The 27,528-nt window shown below is 34.2% G+C and overlaps 1 protein-coding gene across 2 annotated transcripts in view; it reads left to right on the top strand.

The window, feature by feature from the left end:
• Nucleotides 1-24,537, top strand: part of ATF2 (activating transcription factor 2) — a 76,320-nt gene extending 51,783 nt beyond the window's left edge. The window contains exons 11-14 of one of the 2 annotated variants that reach the window (XR_009700423.1): nucleotides 6,544-6,693; nucleotides 8,835-9,041; nucleotides 9,515-9,588; nucleotides 19,217-19,300. Coding sequence is in view for 1 of the 2 variants with exons in the window: in XM_061185158.1 (XP_061041141.1) it covers nucleotides 6,544-6,693; nucleotides 8,835-9,041; nucleotides 19,217-19,322; nucleotides 23,769-23,995 (690 nt within the window). In the remaining variant the exon portion in view is untranslated. Of the gene's footprint in view, nucleotides 1-6,543; nucleotides 6,694-8,834; nucleotides 9,042-9,514; nucleotides 9,589-19,216; nucleotides 19,323-23,768 lie in introns of those variants that run through there. The other variant, XM_061185158.1, reaches the window with a different exon arrangement.
• The last annotated feature ends 2,991 nt before the right edge of the window (nucleotides 24,538-27,528 follow it).

Genomic DNA, 27,528 nt, shown 5'->3' with positions numbered 1-27,528 from the left:
GGGGTTTTGTTGGTCATTAAGCACATTAAACCACAGATATTTGCTATCTGTGTTACTCTTATAATAAAACAAATTTCCTATGTAATATTTGTAATCAAAAAGTAACTTCTGAATAAGAAAATGTTAACCATCCAGGAGTTTTGTTTAAGAAGACTTAGTAAAGTATTTAAGTAGTATTCCCCAGAATCATTCCTTTAAGACTTGTGTAACAAACTGAGAGATATCTTTGCACACAGCGGGTAGCCGGTAGGTTTTCTGCAGGGGGTTTCTACTGAGAGCTGACAGAGGGCATCTTGGCAAATGTTCAGAAACCTACATTATCTTAGTTGGGCCCTGCATGGAACCTCATGTTCAGCAGAATTCTTCTGACCTGCCTCTGCACGCCAAGCTAATCAGCAAACACCTAATGAGCCCACTCCAAAGAAACAGACTCTCTCCCAACGTACTTCATTTTCGTATGTTCTCTGGGGGTGGGGAGACAAGATTTCATGAGGACTGATGATGCTGCAAAGACTACAATAATGATAATTAACTTGCTGAATTTAGAAGATTATGCTGTTAATTAGTTGCAAAATAAAGATAAGTAATAGAGCAGCAGATGGTAGGATAACACCCCGGAGAAGGAGGGTTATTACTCTGATGAGCTTTTGTGGCACATATGAAATATGGATCTGACTTTTTCATAAATTGTTTCTAGAGAACATTGTGTTTTTTCTTTGAACTATGATAGAGTAGTTTCTTCCTACCAAGTTCTGACAGATATGATAAAATTTGTTTTCAGGGGTACAACATATAACAGAATATGAATAACAGATTATTTTTAGTAGATACCCTCTTAAGATGAATGTCAGATTGGTCAGCACAACAGACTATTTACTCTTTAATTGACACAATCTCTAAGAAAAAAGTTTTCAACATAGTAGTTGAATTTTACAACACTAAAATTTAACTCAACATTAAAGCACTAAGTCTGCTTAGAAATATAGTAATAAAGATTTTAGTTTTCTTTCAGTATATACCTTTAGTTTAAAATTAAAATTATGCCTAGCTTTTATTGTACATGTTAGAGAATATAGACTTGTTAAATCTTATTTACTTTCTCTGAGTATTCAATCTTTATTTACTTAACTAGATTTCTCTATTGATACAAATTTTGATCTTAGTAATGGACTGACCAATGTCTGATACTCTTCTTAATGATTACTAAAATATACTTAGAATACTTAATATTAGACAAAAGCTCTAGTTTGGAAAAACTTTTGTTTAAAATGTGTTTGTTCAGTGAAGTAAGAGTCAACAGACAGAATTTCTGGTCCTAGCTCTGTTTCTCTTATAACTTGCTCTGTGATTCTGGGAAGTAACTTCACTCTTTGGGCCTTAGTTTCTTTATCTGTAAGATGGTAATTGGACTAATTGATTAGCTCCAAATTTCTACTGTAAAATAAATATTATATTTATATGTTTTCATTAATTTGGGGGGGACCAAATAGTTGCCCTTCTTTAAAGTATCTCTAACATATATGTGAGTGGATTGTAGATATCCTTATATTAGTTGTAAAATGTATATGAATCACTATTTAATGACAACTTTCTTCACCTAACCCAGTGTAATTTTTTTTAGTGTACGTGTGTTTTGTTGCTGTTTAAAAAAAAAAAAATCTGCAGTTCAGAGCAGTGTTAATTAACCCTTGAAAATCTTTTTCTTACATTTTGTACCCAGTGGCACACTTTTCCAAGTTAGACCCATCGTAATCAATGTAACAGCATGGAGTAAACATTAGAGCTTCCTCCCTGGATGAGTACTGTATACCCTAGGGCAGTCAAGAGAGGATAATGAATGCTGCTTTTAAGTGCTCTATAAGGTAGTAACTTGCCCTACTAAAGATTATTCAAGAGAGTGATGTTTATGTACTTCAGACTCCCCTATGTGCAGTTACTGTATTTCATTAATTCTAAGAGTTAAGCTTTTCACTATAAAACTTTAAATGCTCTTCTGTGTTTTCTACCTAAGGACTTAAAAATGTTTTACCAACACATAATTTACCAAGCTTCACATCTCAACCAATACGTATATTTATGTACATTTTATATCCAGAAATGAAAGCCCTAACCTAACGCTATAGACTGGTTTTTAAAAGATATAAGTATGCACACTCAGATCCTCCCCCTTCTGTTTATGTGACCCACACTTTCAGACTCCAGTCTTTTTACTTTCAGTTCTTTGACCATTTAGCCTCAAGCCTAATTAATAATTTAGGGCTATTATTATTTAGGGCTATTATTTAGGGCTATTATTATTATTTAGGGCTATTTAGCCTAATTAATTTTAATCCATCCACTTCCACATTAGCCCTTCAGTTATGAGTGTCCCAGTTTCCTGGATCTTAGCTGCTAATATGGTCATTTCTGCTTGTTTAAAAAAGAAGAAAAAAAGGAACCAGGAATCTGACTTGGATTCTGAAAGATGCAGTGTATCACATGGTCTTGAGAATATATTTTCCGTAATAAAATATGTCTGAAGCTAAACCAGTCCTTAAGATGAACCCCTAAGTACTTTTTTCCCTCTAAGTATATTTTGAAAATACAAAAATACAAAAGTATAGGAACTTTCCTGATTCTTTGGTGTCCTCACCCTGACACCTGTGCTAAAAAAATAGAGGCCTCAATAGCTGTTTTTGAAAAAAGTAAGGAAGGGACTTCCCTGGTGGTCCAGTGGTAAAGAATCTGCCTTACAATGCAGGGGACGTGGGTTCGATCCCTGGTCAGGGAACTAAGATCCCACATCATGCCTCAGGGCAACTAAGCCCGCGTGCCACAACTACTGAGCTCGCGTGCCTCAATTAGAGCCCGCGTGCCGCAAACTACAGAGCCCACGCACTCTGGAACCCACACACCACTACAGAGCCCACGCACCCTGGAGCCTGTGTGCCACAACTAGAGAAGAGAAAACCGCATGCCACAACTAGAGAGAAGCCCGCACACGACAACAAAAGATCCTGTGCGCCGCAACAAAGACCCAGTGCAGCCAAAAATAAATAAAATAAATAATTTTTTAAAAAAGAAAAAAGTAAGGAAGTTGATATTTAAGAAATCCTTTGGGGGCTTCCCTGGTGGCGCAGTGGTTGAGAGTCTGCCTGCCAATGCAGGAGACACGGGTTCGAGCCCTGGTCTGGGAAGATCCCACATGCCGCGGAGCACCTGGGCCCGTGAGCCACAATTGCTGAGCCTGCGCATCTGGAGCCTGTGGTCTGCAACAAGAGAGGCCGCGATAGTGAGAGGCCCACGCACTGCGATGAAGAGTGGCCTCCGCTTGCCACAACTAGAGAGGACCCTCGCACAGAAACGAAGACTCAACACAGCCATAAATAAATAAAAATAATTTAAAAAAAAGAAATCCTTTTATGAGTCAGGTAATTTTGCATATTATATTTAATCTTTACCTCAGCCCTGCAAGGAAATTATCATTGTTCCCAATTTTACAGACAAGGAAACAGACTCAGAGGTTGAAATGATTTGTTCAGTCACACAGATTGTTTGAGGCAGAGTTAAATTCTAAACAGTAAAGTGTCTTCTCAGCTGTATAATTATGTATGCTAATATGTATACGGTATACATTACATATACTAACCTGTGACGATACTAGGACTTTACATATTGTGGTGCTATTTGCAATTCATAAAGAAGTATTCAGTCAGAAAAGATGGAAAAAACATACCTGATCCTAGAGTGACATGACTTTAGCAGTTGCAGTATCAGACTTGGCATTCCTAATCCTTTGTGGTTGTCTTTCATGCCGGGTGGCTTGCGAGATCTTAGTTCCCCAACCAGGGATTGAACCCGGGCCCATGGCAGTGAAAGCGTGGAGTCCTAGCCACTGGACTGCCAGGGAATTCCCTTGTGGTTGTCTTCTGAATCATCAAGCCATCCAGCCTCAGATTATCTTCCTTAATTTTTTCCTTTTTCTTTTTTCTTTCTTGATTTTTCCTTTTTTCTTTCTTTTTTTTTGGTAGGATAACATATGTAACATGATGCCATGGAAAAACTGTGTACTTTGAAATTAAGGAGATCCATGTTCAAATCTAGGATTTTAACTAGCTTAATGGCTGTGTGACCTTGGGCAAATTATCTCTAGTGTCCTAATCTGTAAAATCAGAATACTGTTTATTAGAAACTCATTGAAAAACTACTGATAATGCAACAACAGGGATGGATCTCAAGTGCATTATGCTAAAGGAAAGAAGCCAGATTCAAAAGGCTATACACTGTATGATTCCATTTATATGATATTCTGGAAAAGGCAAAACTTTGGGGATCAGAAAACAGACTAGTGGTTTCCAGGGGCTGTGGGTGGGAGGAGAGTGTGACAGGAAAGAAGTATGAGGAAAGTTTGGGGGGGTAATAGAACTGTTCTGTATCCTGATTGTAGGGGGTGGTTGCACGACTGTATGTGCTTGTTGAAACTCACAGAACTGTACACTAAAAAGAGTTCATTTTACTGTATGTAACTTATACCTCAACAGAACATTTTTTACACTACTGACTTTGTTTTTAAAATCATACCCAGAATCTACAATGATTAGCAGTAGAAAATGTCCATTAACACTTGTCTAGTTAGAATTACTGCTTCAGTGGAAATTTTGATCTTTTCATATATGCTTCAGTTTTTTTTTTTAATTATTATTTTTTGGCTGTGTTGGGTCTTAATTGCTGCGCGCTGCTTTCTCTATTTGCGGCAAGTGGGGGCTTTGCCTGTTGCGGAGCACAGGCTCTAGGCACGCGGGCTTCAGTGGTTGCAGCACGTGGGCTCAGTAGTTGCGGTGCGAGGGCTGTAGGGCACGGGGGCTTCGAAAGTTGTGGCTTGTGGGCTCAGTAGTTGTGGCTTGCGGGTTCTAGAGCACAGGCTCAGTAGTTGTGGTGCACAGGCTTAGTTGCTCTGCGGCATGTGGGATCTTCCCGGACCAGGGATTGAACCCGTGTCCCCTGCATTGGCAGGCGGATTCTTAACCACTGTGCCACCAGGGAAGTCCTGTGCTTCAGTTTTTAAGGGATCTGGATCAATTATAGATGGTAAGAAGATATGTACAGGTGAAAATAAAGAAATTACAAATTTTCTAAATTGTTCTTAGTTGGAATAAATGAAAACAATTGTATTAGAATCATTTGGGAGACTTTTTCTAAAGCTCTTCTCTATTATCTACTCCTTTATGCTATTTCCAGGGAAAGAAAAGAGGAAAGGTTGCCAAGAATCTGTTTTTAGCATGTGATGCCAAGGCAGTTAATTGACTTCTAGGAAGTGTGGGAAGCACTGGGTAGACTGCAGCATAGTTCTTGTATCAGTATTTGTAACCTCCCTCCCCACCACATATGCACCTGAGTGTGGATCTTAGGAAAATGTAATGACATATCTCTTCACCAGATTTTGTTATAAAACTATATTTTGAGCTCAAGGGCTACTTCTGAGTTATTAAGAACAATATCATCAATAATAGTCCCAGGTCTCTCAGATCCCTGAGATCCCTTTCATTGCTAAGATATTATAATATGACTATTTTGTGCTAATTATTTCATATTTATAGATCATAACAATAAAACCACCCCAAAGATCCCATGTGCCATTTTCAAAGAAACCAATTTCTGTCCATTAGCAAATCAATGTACCAGTTGCTAAAAGGGATGCAAAGAAATAAAAGGCAATCTCTGCTCTTAAAGAGCTTACTGTCTGGTTGGGGAGATAAGATACTCATATATTTTTGCTGATAGAATAATAAGCTTTACTCAAATGGTGTTTTCTTTGTTTTGTTTTTAAGAAGTAGCCATTAATGTCTAGAGCTTCATTATAACGCTAGATCTGCCATACTCTGACAGTGAGTTGGGTACAGTTCACTGGCAAAATGGAACATAGTAGAAGGGGTAGACTTGGAGCTAGGTCTGCTTACTGGTGACAGGGAAGACCTAAGGGAGGCAAACCCAGCTGTGGGTTCTAGGAGGAGGTTCAGTCTGACAGTCAGTACAGTGGCCTAAAAAATGCAACATCAGGTCATTGTCCAAGTAAGCAGTGACATCAAACCTGCAAGCAGAGATCAAATGGACTCAAATCTGAAAAAGAAGATATTTAGGTCTAAGAATCTAGGCAGAGCCTGGAAAGACTGGGATATGGGATGTAGGAATGGGATAGGAGAAAATAGGTGAAACATACATTATTAACTTGTTTTGCTTATTTTAGTTGAACAAATCTAGTTATTTTCAGTCAAAAGTGTTTTTAGTTTTCACTCTTTTCTCAAAATTGATTAGGAATAGCAAAGTGTACACAACCTTCTAGTAGTACTAGACAAAAAAGACTCAGGCAAACTTTCCAAAGGTCCTGTTTGTCTTACTGATATTTAGGAATGCAGTGGAATATGATAAATCAAAACTAATATTAAAGCCGAATGTATTTATGTATTCCTTAACAAATAATTTCTTTTGGTTAACCAAAGAGTATGCTGGGAGTTGGATTTGGGTGGAAAGCAGGAAACTTTTTTTAAATTGGTGTTTGCATTTCAGAGATTAAAAGCTGCTTTGACCCAGCAACATCCTCCAGTTACCAATGGCGATACTGTCAAAGGTCATGGTAGCGGACTGGTTAGGACTCAATCAGAGGAATCTCGACCACAGTCATTACAACAGCCAGCCACATCCACTACAGAAACTCCGGTATGTGTGTTGTTTTTATCATTCAGTGCTCAGTTATCCTTAAAAAAAAACAAAAAAAAACAAACACAGTGTAACTTAAATGACTATATGCTTTGAAAAAAATTTTCTGGTAAAATTTTTATTCCAAAAGTGTATAAAAAGCCTTAGGAAAAGGTAGTTCAATGTAAAAGTATTGATACAAAAAATAAATAAGTAAAAATAAACTTTCCAATTAAACACAGTTACACAGCAAGTTTTAGACTGCCTACTAAGCATGGGTATTTAGATTACTGTATTTTATCTTTGTGAAACTTAAGATAAAGTGGAATGTAGTTGTGGTTGTCTTCCACTAAGCAACTTTACTTAGGGGCCAAGAGAGAGAGGAAAAGTGAGTATGTTCTCATGTCATAATTCAGGGGTTAGCAAACTAGCTCATGAGCTGAAATGCAGCTTATGGCTATTTCTTTGTACGGCCTGTAAGCTTAGTACGGCTTTTACATCTTTAAAAGTTTATTTAAAAGAAAATAAATGAATATAATTTATTTTCTTATACTAACTGTAGTTTTCCTGGATCTAGTTTTCATTTATAGCTTTATATTTTATTGTATTGGAATGAAGCTCCATGAAGGCAGGACTTTTATCTGTTTGTTCACTGCTGTATCACTAGCATAGTTCCTGTATTTTTTTCAATGAAGTGGAATGAATGAATCACTGGAAGGAGGGAGAGAAGGAGGAATATATGCTTCTACGTAGCCTCAAATCCTTGTTAGGGGTAATGATATACAAATATAACTCTGTAATAGTTTCTGCTTACAATACTTGTGATTAGCCTTTGCTGTAGTAACCAAGTTGTCAATTAAAAACAAAAACTGTTCTCTCCTATTCAGTAAAATTTTAAAACCTGCTATTATCAGTAAGTTAAGAGGATAAAGAAAAGAAAATGTTTCAAAGTTACCATTCTTGCAGCCAGCCATAGAAAGATTTTTCTAAAAGATTAAATTGCAATTATGTAGGTAAAAGAATCTGATTTAATACTTGATCTTAATTACAATTAAAATACAGTATAAATGAAATAACCCTCACAATATTTAATGCTAGTTACTTGGAAAAGGAATGATAACTTTGATTTTTTGGAGTTTGTAGAGTGAGAACTAATTCAGGTTATTTCCCTGCAGAACTTATCTTAAGTTTTTAAGATTTTTGCTTATTGTATAGATTAAGAGAAGATAGAAGTTTTTGTTCACATCATTTTAAAATACCATTAAGTAGAGGTAAAAGACTGGTTTTTCAGGCTGCTTCTTTGGATCATGTGTCTGTGGCCACAAAGTGCTGTTTCTTTTGCACTATTTCTAAGGGTTCATATACTGTCTCCTGTATTCAAGTGTTGTGTGGCACAATTTTGGGATTTGTGAGAGGCTGGACTGTATCACTAGTGACTGAAGATTTCTGTCTCTGGCTGATCTGGCAGGGCAGGGGGACCAATTAAAATGAAAATCTAGACTCTGTGGGATTCTACCCACCAGGAAAATGAGCATTAATAATTGTATGAACCTGACCCTTAGAAAAAGACTGACCCCAAATTTCAAAAACTTGAAGAAGAGCTGAATACACTAAAATATGTATGTACTTTCAACTCCTTAATTTTAGAGAAACCAATTTTTAAAGAAAATTTACAGATTTAATGCTATTTTTTTATTTCAAAAATAGCATAGAAAACATGGTTTCTCATAATGAATTTAAATAGGAAGTTATTTTTTATTTTAGTACCTTAATAATTATCAAAGGATTGAATAATACCACAATGTATGCTTAAAAGTACACTTGGAAAAATACAAGATGGAAAACTACAAGATCTGTACATGATCATTTGTATTGCATTTTTAATTTCTTTGTATTATTTCTATAAAAATGAAAATACTATACAAACTTTAAAGAATACATTCACTGTGATAGTTAGTGAGAATCTTGTTTTAGCAATGGTCATTTATTTCAAGGAATTTATTAAACCACAGGGTGATTTTCACATTGCTCCACAATATTGATGTATACAATGAGACTTAGAAAATAAAATTAGTGGCTCTCACCTTTGCCACCCTTTACTGCCTGTGTTAATTTAATCACTAGGTACAAATATAAAAAACTTTCATTTGTGTCTATTATAGGCTTCTCCAGCTCACACAACTCCACAGACCCAAAATACAACTGGTCGTCGAAGAAGAGCAGCTAATGAAGATCCTGATGAAAAAAGGAGGAAGTTTCTGGAAAGAAATAGAGCAGCAGCTTCAAGATGTAGACAAAAAAGAAAAGTCTGGGTTCAATCTTTAGAAAAGAAAGCAGAAGACTTGAGTTCATTAAATGGTCAACTGCAGGTATGGTGCATATATGTAAATTGTTTTATTTATTTATTTATTTATTTATTTATTTTTAATAATTATGAACACACATTTTCCCTATTTTTTCCTAGTTAGCCATCCAGACATTTTAGGACACAATATTGGGTGTGTATGGAATCTGTAGTAAAGCGCAGTTTTATAAACCTATTTGAATACCGAGATGAAGTAATATAAAACTTTCAACACTGATACAGTGAAGAAATTTTTAAATATAAGTGTTTACTTGTATAGTACAAAAGTACCTAAACTATCTGGCTTAAACTTTATAAAGTTGTGATATAGAGTTCAAACAAAGAATCTCAAAATGTAAGATATTACTGGTATTTTACTTTTCTTATTTGTTGGTTTATATCACAACTATAAAGTTGCTGCAATTTGTAGTTTCTGTTTTTAGTTCTTTTGTTCTTTGAATTATAAATTTTGTTTTGTTTTGTTTGTTTTATTTAAAGTGAATATAGTGCTCGTGAAAGGTGCCAGATTGACAGCTTTGGAAACTGAAGGACTCTAATTATCCACAGAACAGGTACAATATGGCCAGTGGCAGTAAAAATCATTTCATACTGCCCTGCCAGTGTGCCTCAGATACATTTCTTAGGAACCTTATGGGGTGTAAAGGTTTAAGGCTCCTTCCTGTTCAGTCTTTGGTAAGATTTGCAATGATGGTATTGGGCAGCACTAAGTCTGTTTCCTTCCTTCTGTTTTTTCTTCCTTGTTTATTGTTGTTGTTGTTGTTAATGTTGTGAATATTCTCAAGTAAAATCTTCTAATACCAATTGATGAGCATCAACTAGAAAATTGATGTTAATGAATTGTAGTTGTTATTGGTCAACCTTCTGAGCTATCCATTCCTAGTTAAAAATGAATCTTCTGTGTAAGCAGAATTGATGATGAGACCTGCTCTCTTCTTATATCTTTAAAGATGTCACCAATATAAGTGTCTTGTTAAATGCTTAGGAAGAAGCTTTTTCACACCAGGCATAGCATTTAATCTAATGTAAATTTTATAGCAAAATTTTTTCATACGTGAGGCTGACATCTTTTAAACTCTATGTTGGGAGCTTCCCTGGTGGCTCAGTGGTTAAGAATCCGCCTGCCAATGCAGGGGACATGGGTTCAAGCCCTGGTCTGGGAAGATCCCACATGCCGCGGAGCAGCTAAGCCCGTGCGCCATGACTACCGAGCCTGCGCTCTAGAGCCCACGTGCCACAACTACTGAAGCCTGAGCGCTTAGAGCCCGTGCTCTGCAACAAGAGAAGCCACCGCAATGAGAAGCCCGTGCACCGCAACAAGAGTAGCCCCCACTCGACGCAACTAAAGTAGCCCATGTGCAGCAACGAAGACCTAATGCAGCCAAAAATAAATTTAAAAAAAACTCTGTTGTGCTTTGAATATTGACATGTTAGCTTTAGGACAAATATAATTATCTCACAAAATTTACTTTTAACCATTTCATTTTAACCATTTAGAACAAAATTAAACATGATTTACCATATCACAGAGACTTCAAATATGTACTTGTATACTAGGATATGTTAAGAAATAATATATTATCTGACAAATGAATTCTTATTCAAGAACTATTTTCGTAATGTTTAAGAAAAAAACTTGAATTTTTTCTTCTTAAAGTGAAACAGATTATAGATACCAATTTATTTATATACTATAAATGTCTATTATTTACCAGATTTCTCTGTTAGAATATTAACTATCATCATTTAAATTTTTAAATGTCCATATTACATTAACAAAGTGATTTAGGAGGACCTATTTTTTTCTTTTCTGTTCTTAACAAAATCATTCTTCTGAATGACTCAGCTATTTTAACAGTTATGTGATTTAAAGATAGCATTCTTTGTTAGCCTCAGTTGTCTTACCCATAGAATAGAGATAATAATACTTGCTGGTCCTACTGCTGTGGGTTGTTACATACATCAGTCGAATTAGAATGTTTGCAGATATTTTTAAATATATTAATTTTAATAGGATAAATTTATCAATATTTTTCTTTGTAATTTGGCTTATTGTGCCTTTTTAAGAAGTAAAAATGTTTGAAAACTATAAAGCGTTATATAAGTATATGGTATTATTTTCATGGTATTGGACTTTATTTAGGTTGGGCCAGTTTTCTGTTTTGACCCAAGGCATAGCAGTGTTAACAGCTTTTAATGAGACATTGCTATTTCTTTAATTATACTGCAGCACTGGTCATCATTATGAATAGCAGCAGTGCTTTATTATTTCAGAAAACCTTGGAAAATTCAGCATTCAAAATAAATGTAAAATTTACTTCATTGATCTCTTGCTTTTTCTACCATCCAAACTGATTAAAATATCATTATTGTAAATTGTGTTACATTTTTATATTTCCTAATTTGGGTAGAAATTTCTTGATTGAAGGAATAAAGGCAAGATTTATCACCTAGGTAAAAGTTAGTTAACACTTTAGTTTTGAAGCAAGTGTGAAACTTTTACTTTTTTTTTTTTTTTTTTTAAAGACTTTATTTATTTATTTGGCTGTGTCGGGTCTTAGTTGTGGCATGTGGGATCTTCGTTGCGGTATGTAGGATCTTTCCTTGCGGCACACGGGCTTATCTAGTCGTGGCATGTGGGCTCCAGAGCGTGCAGGCTCAGTAGTTGCAGCACATGGGCTCTCTAGTTGTGGCACGCAGGCTCTAGAGCTTAGTTGCCCCGTGGCATGTGGGATTTTAGTTACCTGAACAGGGATTGAACTTGCGTCCCCTGCATTGGAAGGCGGATTCTTAACCACTGGACCACCAGGGAAGTCCCAAAACTTTTAAATGGAAGTCAAATTCAAGAAATCACTAAGTTAAACTCTACAGTTGAACATAACTTTAGTTAATACCTCAATTACAAACAGAACCAGTAAAGTCAGTATATTTTTTAAATTGAGGTATAGTTGATGTATAATATACACTTATATAAGTTTTGGTGTACACATCATGATTCACAATTGTTAAAGGTTATACTCCATTTACACTTATATAAAATATTGGCTATATTCCTTGTGCTGTACAATATATCCTTGTAGCTTATTTATTTTATATATAGTAGTTTTTACTTCTCAATCCCCTGCCCCTATCTCGCCCCTCCCCTCTTCTCTATCCCCAACTGGTAAGCTCTGTTTTTCTCAATATCTGTTTCTTTTTTGTTATATTTACTAGTTTTGTTTTTTAGATTCCAGATAGAGGTGATATCGTACAGTATTTGTCTTTCTATAATTTATGTCACTAAGCATAAAAATCAGTATTTTTAATCATTAATGATTGAGTGATGGTGGCATCATGGTTAGATAAGAAAGTGTTCTAATTTTAGAGATGCATACCAAAATATGAAGATAGGTGAAATGATGTGTTATCAGGGATTTTTTTAAAAAATACTTTTGCAAAAAAGAAAGAGAATAAGGTCCTTCTGCATGTGTTAACCTGGAAAAATGTCTGTAATATATTATTATGGGCAAAAAGAAAGTTGCTGGAAACAGCCCAGTGTCCATCAATGGATAAATTGTGGCATATACATCCAATGGAATATTTTTCAGCCATAAAAAGGAGTGAAAGTACATGCTACAATGTGGATGAACCTCAAAACATTATGCTTAAGTGAAAGAAGCCACACACAGTCACGAATTATATGACTCCATTTATATGAAGTATCTAGAACAAATGAATCCATAGAGACAAAATGCAAACGTAGTTTCCAGGGACTGGGGGGAGGAGGAAATAGGGAGAAACTGGTTAATGGATAAGGGGTTTTACTTTGAATGGACAGATGGAGGGTGGTGGTAACCCAGCATTGCAGATGTACTAAATGCTACTGAACTGTTCACTTTAAAATGGTTAATTCTATATTATGGAAATTTCACCTCAATAAATTAAAGTTGCATACTAAAATGTGTAACATAATTCTTTCTCATTAATGAAAGGTTTATAGTTAGATGGATAAATGTGTAGGTATGGAAGTCAGTATAGAAATGATTCTTTAAATAGAAGTAAAATTTTAAGAATGCCATGTACCAGCTTGTAACAGTGATGAAGAGGGGGTTGGAAAGCATGGATGGTTTGGGAAGAAAGGGTACTTCAATTATGCCTTTATTGTTTCAAGTGGATATATGATTTTTTTGGTTGTTTTTTAGTTATTTGTCATATAAAATAAAAACAGTTCTTAAAAAGTAAGTGACACATTCTAGTTTTCAGAGTATGAAGAGTTAATGTGCTTATAATAGATTCTGGAGAAAAATTTCATTTGGTCTGCCAACAGCAAAACCGTTAACTGTGAAGAACAGAATGACTTGTAAAGAAAATTGAATGTCAAAGAAATAATTAAACTCTACTTTATGTGAAAACATTCATCAATTCTACATTTCCTTAATAATCCTTCACGTGACATACAGGCTTAGCTGATCAGTGTAGTGGGCAGTAATGACCCATGGTTGCTTATATATTATATATAATAAAAGGTTTAATGAGTGTTGAGGTGTGACTCTTCATATTTTTACCAAATATATATTAGGTTTCAAAGAAAATACTAATTATTCAACCTTATTGCCCCACTCACTGAATTTAATTATATTTTAGCTTTCTAGAGTCATTGCTTTAAAAGAGCAATTTTATCAAATTGTATTAGATACATTTATGGTCATCTAGACCAAGAATTGGATACTGTTGGTTATAAACTATTATATTTTTAAAGGTAATACATGATTTTGTCTTTTACTTGAAATGGTTTTAACCTCGTTACGTCTTTGTCTTTCAGCTATACTCATCTTGGGGGTTAGTTTTCAGTTTAGAATTTCAGCGTTTCCTTTATGAACAAAAGGCTGACTCTTCTCTTTACTAATAGGAGCTCCTTAACTATCTGTGGATAAAACTTGGAGAGTTTGTTGTGGATTTTGCTTTTAAAACTTAGGTATTGCAAAATGTGTGTGGAGTGGAAGCTCAGTAAATTAATGGAAGCATTCTTTGATAGCAGGATATGTGAGGAGTTTTCACTCATAAGTTAATAATATGGAAAAGGTTTTGCTTATTGGTCCATTGACTTAAGGGGAATGGGATCAAATCTTTTATTCCTGGTACCTAAACGATATTTTACTTTAGTATTTATCACCCAAAATAGAAAGGAATGGCAGCAGTTGGGAGATGGTATACAACATCTGTTTAATTCCTGAAAAAAAATAGAACTGTTTTCCTTTTCCCCCCTGAGTTTTTCACTATTATTCTAGAGGGGGAAAGGGTAATAGGTGTATGCCACCTCTACCTCATGCATTTTATTCTGAGTACTTCTTTTTACTAGCCTTTACTAAAATTTTCCCAAGCCTTTACTTCCCCATCTGTCAAACTCATAGAATAAGTACTATTTTGAAGATCAAATGAGAGAGGTAATAGAAAAGTATGTTGTAACTACACTGTGCAAATGCTACTTATTATTCATTCTGTCGTTAAGCATCTATTGTGTGCAGGGCATGTTACTAGACACAGGATAGAACAGTGAAAAAAGATATTGTCCTTAACACTTGCAGAATTTGTGGTCTGGCAGAGAAGACAGATGTGAAACAAGTAATTAAAGTATGAGAATAGGAAAAGAGTCATTCCCATTCATTTTGCAGAATATTTGCAAAATATTATGAACTCTGTCACCTTTTTTCTATTGTTGAAGATAAAAATTAAAGAACTATTTTGTTTTCAGGTATAAGGTTTTGCATCCATGACAACCCTTAAAACTTGTGGTGGGAAGTTAAGATACTTAATCATTGATTTTTGTGAAGACTGGCTTATCTTTAGCAATGAGAAATTCCCCAAAGAAGAAACTATCCAATATTATTTCTTTAATTTGGGGGGTAGTAGCTGAACTAGGAAGTCAAAGATCATGAATTTATGGAGTACCTGGTCATCAATCTGTGGCCAGATATCAGTGAAAAATTTTGACTGATTAATCAATTGGGTATCCTGTCATTATTTCATCAGGCTGATCTGCTTCAGACAGACTGTTAAAAAAATATATTATTTGTTCATCAGTATGTAAGTAACCTTTGAATAGATACAAATAGAGTAGAGCAATGGTATAGACAGTGCCAAAATAATTACATTTTCTTTTAGACCATAATAATAATTTTCTTCAGCATCTACTTTATCTTACCAAATACACTTTACTTTGACAAAAATATCAGTAATTGCTCACATTTGAATGGGACTTTAATGTTTTCCAAATGGTTCCATGTCTCTTATTTCACTTCATCTTCAGAATGATCCAGGAAGACAGTTAACATATTCTGCAAATATACTAAATAACAAACTAACCAGAAAGGCTTTGGAGGCTAAATCCAATTATAATCCAATCTAAAATAATCCACAGATAGTAGAGGTATAAATATTTCTTTTTTCATTTAATATTAAATCTGTTTATGGCTTAACATGTATCCCCTCCAGATTCACTTTGGCTTAAGCAAACTGGTTTTATATATTTATATAAATACAAATAGATAGATAGATAGATAGATAGATATATGTGGTCTGTTACGGCTTTCTTTTTTTTTTTCATTCTGAGGTCTCTCCATAGGATCTTCAGGACTCTTCTCATTATATGTATGTAGGCTTTTGTCTCTGATTCTACCTGTCTTCCGATCTTGCTTTGTCAAAACATTTCAGAATTAAAGTCATGATTTATGCAACTACCTTATCTAAATATTGTCTATTTTTATGTTTAAGTCCTTTCCTTTATACGTATGGGTATGAGACTATAATTCTTGGATGTTTGGATTAATTTGTTGAATTTTGCTACATTTATCAAACGATTTTAAAAATGCTGGCTGGGCTTTGGCAAACTCTTATAATTCTGCCTAATGTAAAGGTTATATACCATAATGAGCCTCCTATGTTCAGCCTCTGCTTGACCTGATCTTGACCACAAGCTTATGCTCACACTTAGGGCTCTACAGCTCAACTAAATCCACTTCCTTCAAGGTTTGGCCTTCTCTTATTCCTAATCAGCGCTCCACCTGTGTGCTTTGCAGTATTTCTCACAGTCCCAGTTCTTTGCTAGCAACCATGTCCCATTTGCTGCTTTCAGTATAGTGCTTGATACCAGTTTTTAAAGAAATTGAATATTAGGATACAATAATAATACAAACTATTGATTTAATTTAACCTTTCAATCAAAAATCACTTGAGCTTCAGGATTACCATTAGGAAAATCTCTTACCATTGTAAAACATTTTAGATCAGGATGATGTAAAAAATTAGACTAAATTTGTATTGAGCATAGCTTGAGTTTGTTGGGGGTTTTTTTCTTACAATTTCTGTCATTTAAAAGGTGTAGGGGGAAAATTGGGTTATTTGAATTTTGGATGAAGAATAGCATACTTGTGTACTGTTATCACTTAGGTATATATAAATTATAATGTTCAAACGGTTTTATTTTTAATTTCCTCCTCTCTTCCAGTTTTTTTCTTTCCCCAAGTTGTTTGCTCTGTTAAGTGTGACTCCAGTTAAATTCAGTTAACACAAATATAAGTAAGTTGTTGTAACAGGAATCAAATACCTTACCTCTGAAGTCCTTAATGTTCATTACCCATTGTTAGCTAGTGGCATCTTTAGTTTCTTCACTTGTCAGTGGACCAGGTCGTCTAATTAGATGAACAACCAAAATACCACCAACTGTTAAGTTTGAATATAGAAACTGATATTCCATCCATCAGTTTCAAACCTGTCATTTAAAGAGAGATTTTGAATGTATATATTTAATTTTGAGTGCATAAGAATATTGTTTTATTGGTTAATCCCCAGAATTATTTAAATCAACTATTTTGTATCAGATTATCAACTTGTAACTGCTCAGGAATTTTATCTAATACAGCATTTTGTTTCATAATATGGTTTATGATGAATGTCCATATAGAGTATTTAGTTGAGAAGGCATTTGTGATTTTTTAAATTCTGTAATTGAGGTGATGCTATTAAACACGCCAGTTTTCATTTTCTGACTGAGAAAACTAACAGTGTGACTATGTTGGTGAGGTTGTTGGCAATAAGTAATGAAATTAGGACCCCTGACCAGTTTTATATTATTTAAGCTATTTCATTTCACCTTCTTTGGTGTTTTTTACCCCCTGGAAATAGATTTTAGAGAAGACCATGGTAATTCTGTGTACTCAGTCTATGCCAGGCTGTGGGCTATGCTCTGGGGATACAAAAAGCAAGATAATCCCTGCCCTTGAGAAACCTCAATCTGGCAGAGGTGGCAAATAAGTAAACTAAAAATTACAATCCAGTGTGATAAGTACTATGTAAATACACACATACAAACACACATACATACATACATGTATATATGGCTGTGGGAGCACAGAAATTGACACCTAACTTTTCCTATGCATATTTATATTGTACTGAGTTGACGCTTAAAGATGAGTGAAATAATTAGCAAGGCAAAAAGAAAAGGTTTTCTAGATGGAAGCAACAGTATATATTTAGTTAGCCATATGAAATTTCTATTTTTATAGGTCAAAATGATTAAATATTGATTATTTAATAGGTTCAAACTAATGAGAAGGGTGGTCACAGGTACCAGATTATAAAAGATTGTGTATTCTTGACTAAAAATACATATCCAGCCCTATTTCATATTATAAAAATTAATGAAACTTGTAAACGTGAGTCTCAAAATCAAGCTGACACAGCAGAGAGAGAAAGAAACTTTTTTTTAGATAATATATGTTGGATTATTCATAATATGGGTTCCCATAAATAGTGTCATTAATAAAGAGCTATAATTAGTGGTATTGACACTAATGACTTCAGTATTCCATAGAAATTAGTTTTCTAAATAACAGCTTGTTTTTTAAAGCAAACTTTTAACCTTTTCTTTTTGTACTTTAATCACTATACACCCATTTTTGTCTCAAATACAATATTCTAAACATAATTTAACCTTTTTATGAATGGTTCAGAGTTCTTGTAAGCATCAAGAACAAGCATTTGTTCTGTGCTTTAATACAGTGTTACAGTTTATTGTTATTGGGGTGTGAGGAACTATTTGACCGGACAGACTTGCCTTTGGATTGCTTAACTTTTATTCTTTTGATTTGTATGTTTCTGTCATTGATCACTTAAGGAGGCATAATGAGTCTAATCTACAAAAGTATTTTACCTTCAGCTTTCTGGTTAAGAGACTGAGGGATGGAAAAAGAAGTGCTTGAGTTTTTATGTACACCTTTTTGCTGTATTTCTTCATTTAAGTTTTGGGTTCATGGATAAAATGTGAATGGTTAATATAAGTCCAAATAAGTAGAGGTGTTTGTAAGTTAAGATTTTTTAATGTTACCAATTTATTAAATTCATATTATTTCTAACTCTTGAGTATTGGTAATTATCACTAATTTATGTGTTAATATTTGGGGGTGACCCAAAGAAATTAATTGGACTCTCAATTTGGAACTTTTACATAGAATCTATCAGATTAATGCATCCAAAACAAAGACTGAACTGCTCATTCTGTAATAAGGAGTGGGACAGATCACCATTGATTTATCAGATTTAAATTTAGATGTGTACAAATGGCCTAGGTCAAAGGCAATTAAGCCATTTCGACATTACATCTGCTTTCACTGTGTCCAACACAATGCCTTGCGATGCATTTTAGGTATCCATGATTCTTTGGTTATTTGTGTTTTCCCCTATGGAGCTTTTCCTAGTTTCTAGAAAACTGCTTAATTTAGTTTCCAGGACAAATTTTTTTACTTCCAAGTGAATAGAGTCAGTGAAATTTTATCCTGACTCCCCTGATACTTCTAATTGTTCAAATAATCAAAAAGAGCATGTAACATGTAAAAAATACCTTTGATAGGTAACCTGTAGTATATAAGCAGTCACAAGGCAAATGATAATGTAAAAAATAACTTTGAAATATGCTATCCAGTTGTGGTGTTATTTAAATTTTTATGTAAGTTGCAGGTTTTATATAAATACTAAAATATAAAAGCTAATGTGTAATGATTAAACATATTTAAGCAGCATATTTTGTTTATTCCTTGGTGTTCTTTTAAAGATGTCCCATTTTCATATCTTAATCTTCACTTGTTTTAAACAGTAAAAAATGTTTAGTCTGATGCTGGTAAGGTACATAAGTTGTTTCTTCCCCAGAGTGAAGTCACCCTGCTGAGAAACGAAGTGGCACAGCTGAAACAGCTTCTTCTGGCTCATAAAGATTGCCCTGTAACCGCCATGCAGAAGAAATCTGGCTATCATAGTGAGTAGTGTTCCATTACCTATAGCCTTAGGCTACATCAGTGAAATACTGCCAGAGTGAACCAAGCTACCATTAAAAAAGTGGAGACTGCAGTTCTGATATTTAATGTTAAATATCAGAAGTTCTGCAAGTTTATTATGGAATGGGGGATATACTTCTTAGAATATAGAGTTTTTTAATTTTCCTACTTCTAGCTTTTTTCTAGAGATTACTATAAATAAAATGTGTTGGTTAATAATTTATAGTGTAAGTACTGATGATATTTTGTTTATATTCTCAGAGTAATACTTTTCTTGGACTGACATAGTGAAACACTACTTCTTTTCTAGCCTCGTTTAGTAATTTTTTTTGTCTTCACTTAATCTGTAGCAGATCCTATTGTTACGTATGAGATCCTATTGTTCTTTCTTAGATATCAGCATTGTGCAGTTTTATTGTTCTGAATCTTTAGATTGAGTCTTCTAGTTAGTCATAAAAATGCTAAAATAGAACAGTATTTAAATTATCTGCTTGTAAGTTTCCTTTTAAATATTTACCTTCAAAATGAGATTCTTCTGTTTTCAGCATTTTAAAAGTTAATTGTGCTTTTCCTTCTTGTAATGTCCTTTTTTGATAAGGTGCACAATGTTGGAACCAGCTGTTACTCTTGAATAAATGGCCAATTTTGTCCATCGTACACAAATTTGTAACAAATAACAGAGCTGGGAATGCATTAGGCAACATTCATAATATATAACCCACAGCTTTCATTTTTATGATTTAGTGATATTTCAGGATATTTGTAAATGTGAAAATTGTTTCAACCATATGTATCCACTTCATTTTAATTTGCCAGTGTCAGTAATTCAAAAGAAACATTTTGTATTGGATGCAAACAGTTCCTCAGGTGCTCATGATAAAACTTAATGGCCACCATCTTTACTTGTAGTCATTGTAAGCAGTTTCATCAGAATGGGCAATATTTTTTAATTTAAAAGATTCAGTAGATTTAGCAACTCTCTGTTGCCATGTGTATTTAGAACATTGATTTTTGTCAGTTCTGAGCAAATAAATCTCAGTCCTTTGGTATCTAGTCATTTTGACAGGATTGTGAAACACATTGTGGAGTAAATTGGAACCATATAGAAATATGTTTGGGGTTTGTATTAACAATGATTGCTGCAGGGATGAGGGCATTATGGCTCCCATCTGACTTAACAACATAATTTCCTTTAGAAGTTACTGAGTTCAGCATTATGCATACATGATTTTCTTAACAAGAGAGCTCTCTTGAATTTTGATAGTTCGGAAAGAAATATACAAGTGATTCTATAAAATTAGAAGGAAAATTAACTCTTAAATTGCATTCAGTTCAAAATTATCTTCAATTTTTTAATCTTAGTTAATTTATTGGATAACCCCAACAGTTTTATCCCCGTTATCCAGGCAGTATATGCTCAGCAAATGCAAGCCAATTTTTTATTTTAAGCAATAAAGATATTTTTAAGTGTATATATGTATGGTTTTATATGCTATATCCTCAAATTGACTGAAAACCTAGATCAATAAGTTTTTAGTGAAGGTATATGAGGTGAAAACGTAAGAAATGAATAAGACATTTTTGGGTTTGGGAACAGTTCCTATCTTTTATCCTGTCCAGTTATCTAGATAATCAAATTGACTGAGGTAAGTATAGTTCTTGCATAAAATTAGTTCTCTTCAGCTCTTGGGAGATAATTGGATTTTGTAGAAATTTCAAAATTTCTATTTTCAAATTTGAAGTCTTTGGGAAAAAATCTGACTTCTCTGTTGTTTAATAGTCAAAGTAAATACAAAGATTGTTTAAGTAAATGTTTAAATCTTGGACAAAATGTGGAGAAATTCACAAATACCTAACACTATTCATCACATTGTAGCACATAGCAGTTGCTAATAGTGGTGAGCTATAATACTAGTTAACTCAAAACATTGTATATAGAAAACTAAGGTTTAGTCGAAATTAAGGAATATTACAAAATCTTGCAGGTAAAGGTGACAGTATAAAGTCACACAGTCATAGGGTCTCTTTTTTAACACTGGGAAGTCCCACATCCTAGGAAACCCCTCAGTCATGGGAAAACCGTGACAGTTGTTGACCTTAAGGGTCAAATAGTATATAAAATGAGAATGAAAATATGAAAACATTTTTAATGTTTGGGTTCCTTGAAGAATAAAACATAAGAGTAATCTCATTGCCATTAATTCATATTCTGTAGATCTCTGGGCATAATTAACATTGTATTATAGTTGTTTCTGTAATCATAAGTGGGAAGAAAAGCTTTTTGGGCCCTAAATTGTGAGCTTATATTTTCATTAATGAAAATATGTATAAACATTGGTGGAACTTCAGAGAGAGTGAATTGTCAAACAGCTGGTTTCTTTTAAGTAGGGCCAAAAATGACTGTGAGTGCAGTAAGATCTCTTGTATCTTTCTAGAGCTTGTGATTATATTAGTAATTTTTCTCCCCATACCATCTAGAACTCGACATAGGTGCAGCTGTATCACATTATAAAGGTATTTTATACATAAAATTTATAATTATATAATTTATAAGTGAGTACCTGCTTCTTTGTACAGCCTAAAGATTTGTTTTACCGAATTCTGAAAGCCTGGAGGTAGATAAGCACTTGTCCCTTACAACTTACTGTTTCATTTTGAGTCATCACCTCCACAATATATTTACATTTCCTTATACCACTCATCACAGATCAGCCTCTTTATTTCTGAAAGCTGTTATATCCCTAGAACGTAACATTGAGAGAAAGAACATTTTGTTGTCATGTTGAATAGTGGTGAAATAGAGGGCTTTTTACTGTTCTCTCTAGTTAAACTGTCATTTGCCGGTGTTTTCTGTGAATGCATAACAATTGTATTGGCTATATAACTGAATTGTAAATATTTTATAACATTCATTATTGCTTGATCAGAACAGTATCCTTTCTGCTTTATATAATTTTAAAAAGGATTACTGATTGTGCTTTTTTTTTTTCTTTCTTTTTTTTTTTTTTTTACTGTATCTTGAGGTCAGATTTTTATCCAGTGGTGTAGTTTTGCATTTAAAGCAGATTTATAGAGAGGGTGAGATTCTATCACATTAAAATTCTGTAAGAGCTACTATATTTCAGAAAACCCTCAAAATGAAGAATTTTATTTGAACTAAAGTTGTACTTGCCAGATTCCTCCCCCTCTATCTTCTACATTACAAATCATGGGGTAAGTCCTACTTCATGGGGTCCACAGTCTTTTAATAATTGACTTTCAGAATGAGCTCCTGGCCATCAGTAAGCAGGCCAGTATGTATTGTCAGATTTGATAGAAAGCCAGCTTATTATCACTTCTAAACACTAAATAAAAATTATTTTAGAGTGTTCAGAAAGAAACAAAGCTAAACAGTACTGTTTAGGGATATATACCTATTTGGTAAAACTTCAAAGAAAAAACAAGGGAATGGTAAAAGAAATACATATCAGAATGGTGACTGCCTTTGGTGAAGAGAGGAGCCTCCAAGAAGCACGAGTGTTACTAGCAATTTTCTCTTTAAGTTGGGGGCTGGGTTCACAGGTGTTCATGCTATCATTGTGTCTCATAACTTGCATACACCATAATTATTTGTGTGTGTTGTACTTATCAGATTTTTCACTAAATGAAATTATTGGATTCTCCTCCATTAAAATAAGAAAGTTGTAGATTTGTTGTTAAAGCCTAAAAAATGGTAGATATATTTTCATAAATATTTAGAATGCCCTTTCCTGAATATCTTTTCAATTACAGTATCTTGAGTTTTATATGGATTTTTATTTGAATCTCAATTAATTCATGCAACTATAACAGCTGGTGGCATTTAGATTCTAAATATTGCTTACTCTCATGTGTATGCATCATTAGAATCAGGTGTTATAATCATCCATTGCTGCCTTAGATAGAAAGTCAGCCAGAATAAAAATAGTTCTGCAGAGGGAATTATTTGAAGATATAATTTGTATGTTAGAATTCATTTTGTTTATGCATATGGTTATAAATTTTTTAATCTTTTAATAAGAATGGCATGTAGGCAGACAGACTGGTTTTGTTAAATGTGTTGCTGGGGTAAGTGTTTGATTATATCTATAAGAGACCTATCTCCCAAATTCCTACCCAATTTTCTTTCTTAACACTATTTAGCAAATAATTCTTCAGCTCTCTTTTATGTGGCACTGGGCATTGAGGTGTTTCCATGTGCATGCTTGTGCCTTGTTTAGCCTGTTACAGGCAAAATTGCCTACCTCATGACTTATAGCCACCTTTCAATTACTCAATTTCAGTCATACCAACTTCTCTAAACTGATTCCGTAAAATGCCATCTAACTTTTTATTCTGTGCATTGACTCAACCTGATAAATTCTTACAACTATTTTAAGAAACTGAGTAGTTTCCTTTTTTCCACTCAGCTGCTGATAAAGATGATAGTTCAGAAGACCTGTCAGTGCCGAGTAGTCCACATACTGAAGCTATACAGCATAGTTCTGTCAGCACATCCAATGGAGTCAGTTCAACTTCCAAGGCAGAAGCTGTAGCCACTTCAGTCCTCACGCAGATGGCGGACCAGAGTACAGAGCCTGCGCTTTCACAGATTGTCATGGCTCCTTCCTCCCAGTCACAGCCCTCAGGAAGTTGATTAAAAACCTCAGTGCAGCAGTTTTAGATACTCATTAGTGACTTCAAAGGGAAATCAAGGAAAGACCAGTTTCCATTTATGCGAAGTCTGTGGTTGTAAATTTTTTTTTTTACTTGAAATTAAATTTGGCTCTAAAGTTGGTGTAGCAGCAGTTGATGATCAGACTGAACAACAACAGTTTTTAGTCTCTGGAAAAAGACTGATTTTGCTTTTTTTATAAATATTGTTAGATTTATTAATTTTTCTGTGCTCAATGTGTAAATTGTATTATAATTCATTGTGGTTTATTTCACTTTTAATTTTGTGGTGTTTTAATAAATGGGGGTGTTACTGAATCTCTCTTCCCACTTCCATTTCTTTTGACCACCTCTTAACCCTCAACTGTGATGGTAGTATTGTTATATCATTTATACCAAAGTTCTGCATAGTCCCTATTGACTTTGTAGTGTTAACAAGGTCATAAAGCACTAGCAAGAGAAATATAGAAATTTGCTTTTAATCTTTTTGCCTTTTATTTTGCACATTATGCAAAAGGAAGAACATTATCGAACACTTTTTAAGTGAGTGAAACATGGTAAAAGACATACAGTGCTTTTATGCACACTTAAACTAAATGAAGATCAGTAACAGTGCGTTTTCTTTTTTTTTAAGATTTTTAAGTAGGCATGAATTTTGGAATCCTTTATCATTTCAAAAATGACTATTTTTTAAGGCTTAAATTCAGTATTTTAAACCCTATGTTTTGAGACTAACAAAATATGAAATTATATAATGTACAATACAGGGTTATCAGGTATCTAATAATTTTTTGAAATTAGTTTTTGGTTTTGTTTTGTTTTGTTTTGTTTTGTTTTGCAGATTTCAGGTCTCAAACTGAGAAGTTTATGCATAATCAAGTAAGGTATGGTTGCCAGAAAAGCCTAAAAATTACTACTTAGAAAATTTAAGACTGTTTACCCCCATTGTCTTGTACTTGCAAGCTAACTTGTACTTATTCTTGTGAAAGCACTGTCATCTTTTAGTAGCAAATTTTGATAACGTTTCTCGTGGGAAAAAAATCAGTATCTATCTTTAGAACAATGTAATTATAATATGGGAAACAAGAGTGAGTGAGAGTGAGAGAGAGAGTGTGTGTGTGTGTGTGTTGTGTGTGTATGTGTGTGTGTGTGTGTCTTTCAATAGTTTATGCCAGCAATCTTTGCTTGAATGTTTAACGATGCCTTCAGTGTGATGCTGGCCAATAGATGATTGCAATTTAAGATGTCATTACTGTGCAGGCTTGGATAACTAACATTCCATGATGTAGTTTGTTTCTGATGAGATGATTGTAGGTACACTTTTCTCATTATCCAGTCATCTGTGGGATACTGAGTTTTCTAATGTGCCATTATCTATTTTTATTCTACAGTTATGTTCAAAATACAGTACAATATTTTAAAATAGACAAAATTGTTAAAAAAATAAAAATGTAGTAGACGTGTGTAAGAAAACTTTGTAAAATAGTTATGAGTCCTCCCCAGTAGCAACTTCTGGCATTCGAGCAGGATTCCATTATGTAAATATTTGTAATGCATTTATAATAAGTTGTGTAGTTCGTTCTGCATCCATACTACACTGTTTGCTAAAGTCTCAGTGCCATCTCCTAATGAGACTGACATTTTAAAAACCGGTATGGAATATCCTTGGTAATTCAAGGAAATATTCCACCTGCCTAAGTTCCAAACTGGGAAACATTCAGATTATACAAATGACATTTCAGGACTTTTAAGTATGAAGATAATAGGAATTTTATTGTTTGGCTTATTAAAAATGATACCATTTTTGGTTGATAATTCTACTTCTAAAATTTTTTTTATTTTTAACTGATTTTATAATTTTCCAGTAATCAATTTCTAATCATGATTTTGCCATAGTTATGCTAAGGAGTTGATCTCAAAGGCACAAAACATGAATTCTGCAAGAAGGCTGTTTTTTATTGTAGTTTGGATGGGTTAGGAAAAGCCTCCGTTTTTCACTCTCCTGGGTCATTCAGTGCATTTTTCTTAAATTTTATTATTTATGCAAGTTAAAAGTTCTTTGGTAACAGGAATTCTTGCAACTGTAAAATAAAACTACATAGATGTAAGAAGTCATGTAAACAGTTAATGAGCTTATTACCAAGGTTAGCAAAACTTTCATTGTAAATCAATCAATCAGTCTGTACTCAGCAAATAAAAATCATTATTAGTTGTATAAACACAAATTCCATTTTGACTTTCAGGATGTCACACTACTTCTGTACCTAGCATTTTGAGTCCTTATATTTGCAATGTTACACAAACTGTACTATTTTCTTTCATGTGCAGTTTGCATGAGTAAACCATCAGAGAATAAATTCTATCTTTAAATTATGTTCATAATTTGCTTGTTCTTACCTATTCTTCATAAGGTAACATCACCTGATAATGATGTTTTTCTCCTTCAGGGTGTTTATTACCTGAGAAGAACCTGATATTCTTTCTATTTCTGTGATAAAATTCATTCCTTCTCAAAGAAGACCTTTCAGCTGCAAGGGTGTTCAGGCCTCTTTCCTCTTCTCTGAATTCACTTTAAGCCTCGTTCATACAAAATGAACCCTTAATTTATGTCTCCAGCCCAGAAGATTGCCTGAGCCACACACAGAGCCACATACAGATGCACCCGCCTTTGGTTTATCTTAGTGACTGCCTGACAAAACATAAACAGAGGAGTATCTTCAGTACTGAACTCTAATCTTCCCTCACCCTACTTTCAAACACATTGCTCCCATAATGTTTCATAAATCAATCAGTTGATTAAAACTCTATCCTTCCAGTTGCTTAAATCAACAACCTTGATTCCTCTCTTTTCTCACAACCCGCATCCAACACATCGGGAAATACTGTTTGCTTTACCTTCAGAGTAATACAGAATTCAACCACTCCTCACCATTTCCAGTGCTGTCACCCTGATCTGTGCCCTCATCTTTCCTCACCCAGATCCATCTCCTTTCTTCCACCCTGCCTACTACAGCCCATCCTCAACACAGCAGCTAGAGTGAAGCTTTTCAAACACGTATCAGGTTATGGCACTCCTCTGCTCTGAATTCTAGAGTGGCTCATTGCATTCAGAGCTGGAGTCATTACAGTGGCCTACAAGATGATCTGTTCCCCCATCCACATCTCTGACCTCATCTTCTATCAATCACGTTGTTTTATGCAGTGAATATTTGAGCACTACTAGGTGTCAGTTTTTGTTCTAGGCACTTGGAATATACCAATAGCCAAAACACAAAAACCCGTGCCTTTGTGAAGCTTACATTCTAAGTGGGAAAGGGGGGGTGCTGGGAAACACAATTATCACAGTAAATAAGTACATCTTACTATGTTAGAAGCGATAAGTGCTAAGTAAAGAAACAGACATACCAGTTGTGCTGGAGAGCACTGGAGTGATGTCTCAGTCTTCTCTCTCCTCAGATAGAACCAAACTGAAAAGATGTAAAAAATCACATGGCTATTTTTTATTTTAAGGTATAC

This window comes from Eubalaena glacialis, chromosome 1, assembly GCF_028564815.1.
Source record: "Eubalaena glacialis isolate mEubGla1 chromosome 1, mEubGla1.1.hap2.+ XY, whole genome shotgun sequence".
Lineage (NCBI taxonomy): Eukaryota > Metazoa > Chordata > Mammalia > Artiodactyla > Balaenidae > Eubalaena > Eubalaena glacialis.
The sequence above is the reverse complement of the archived record's forward strand: the minus strand, read 5'-3'. Positions and strand labels throughout refer to the sequence as shown.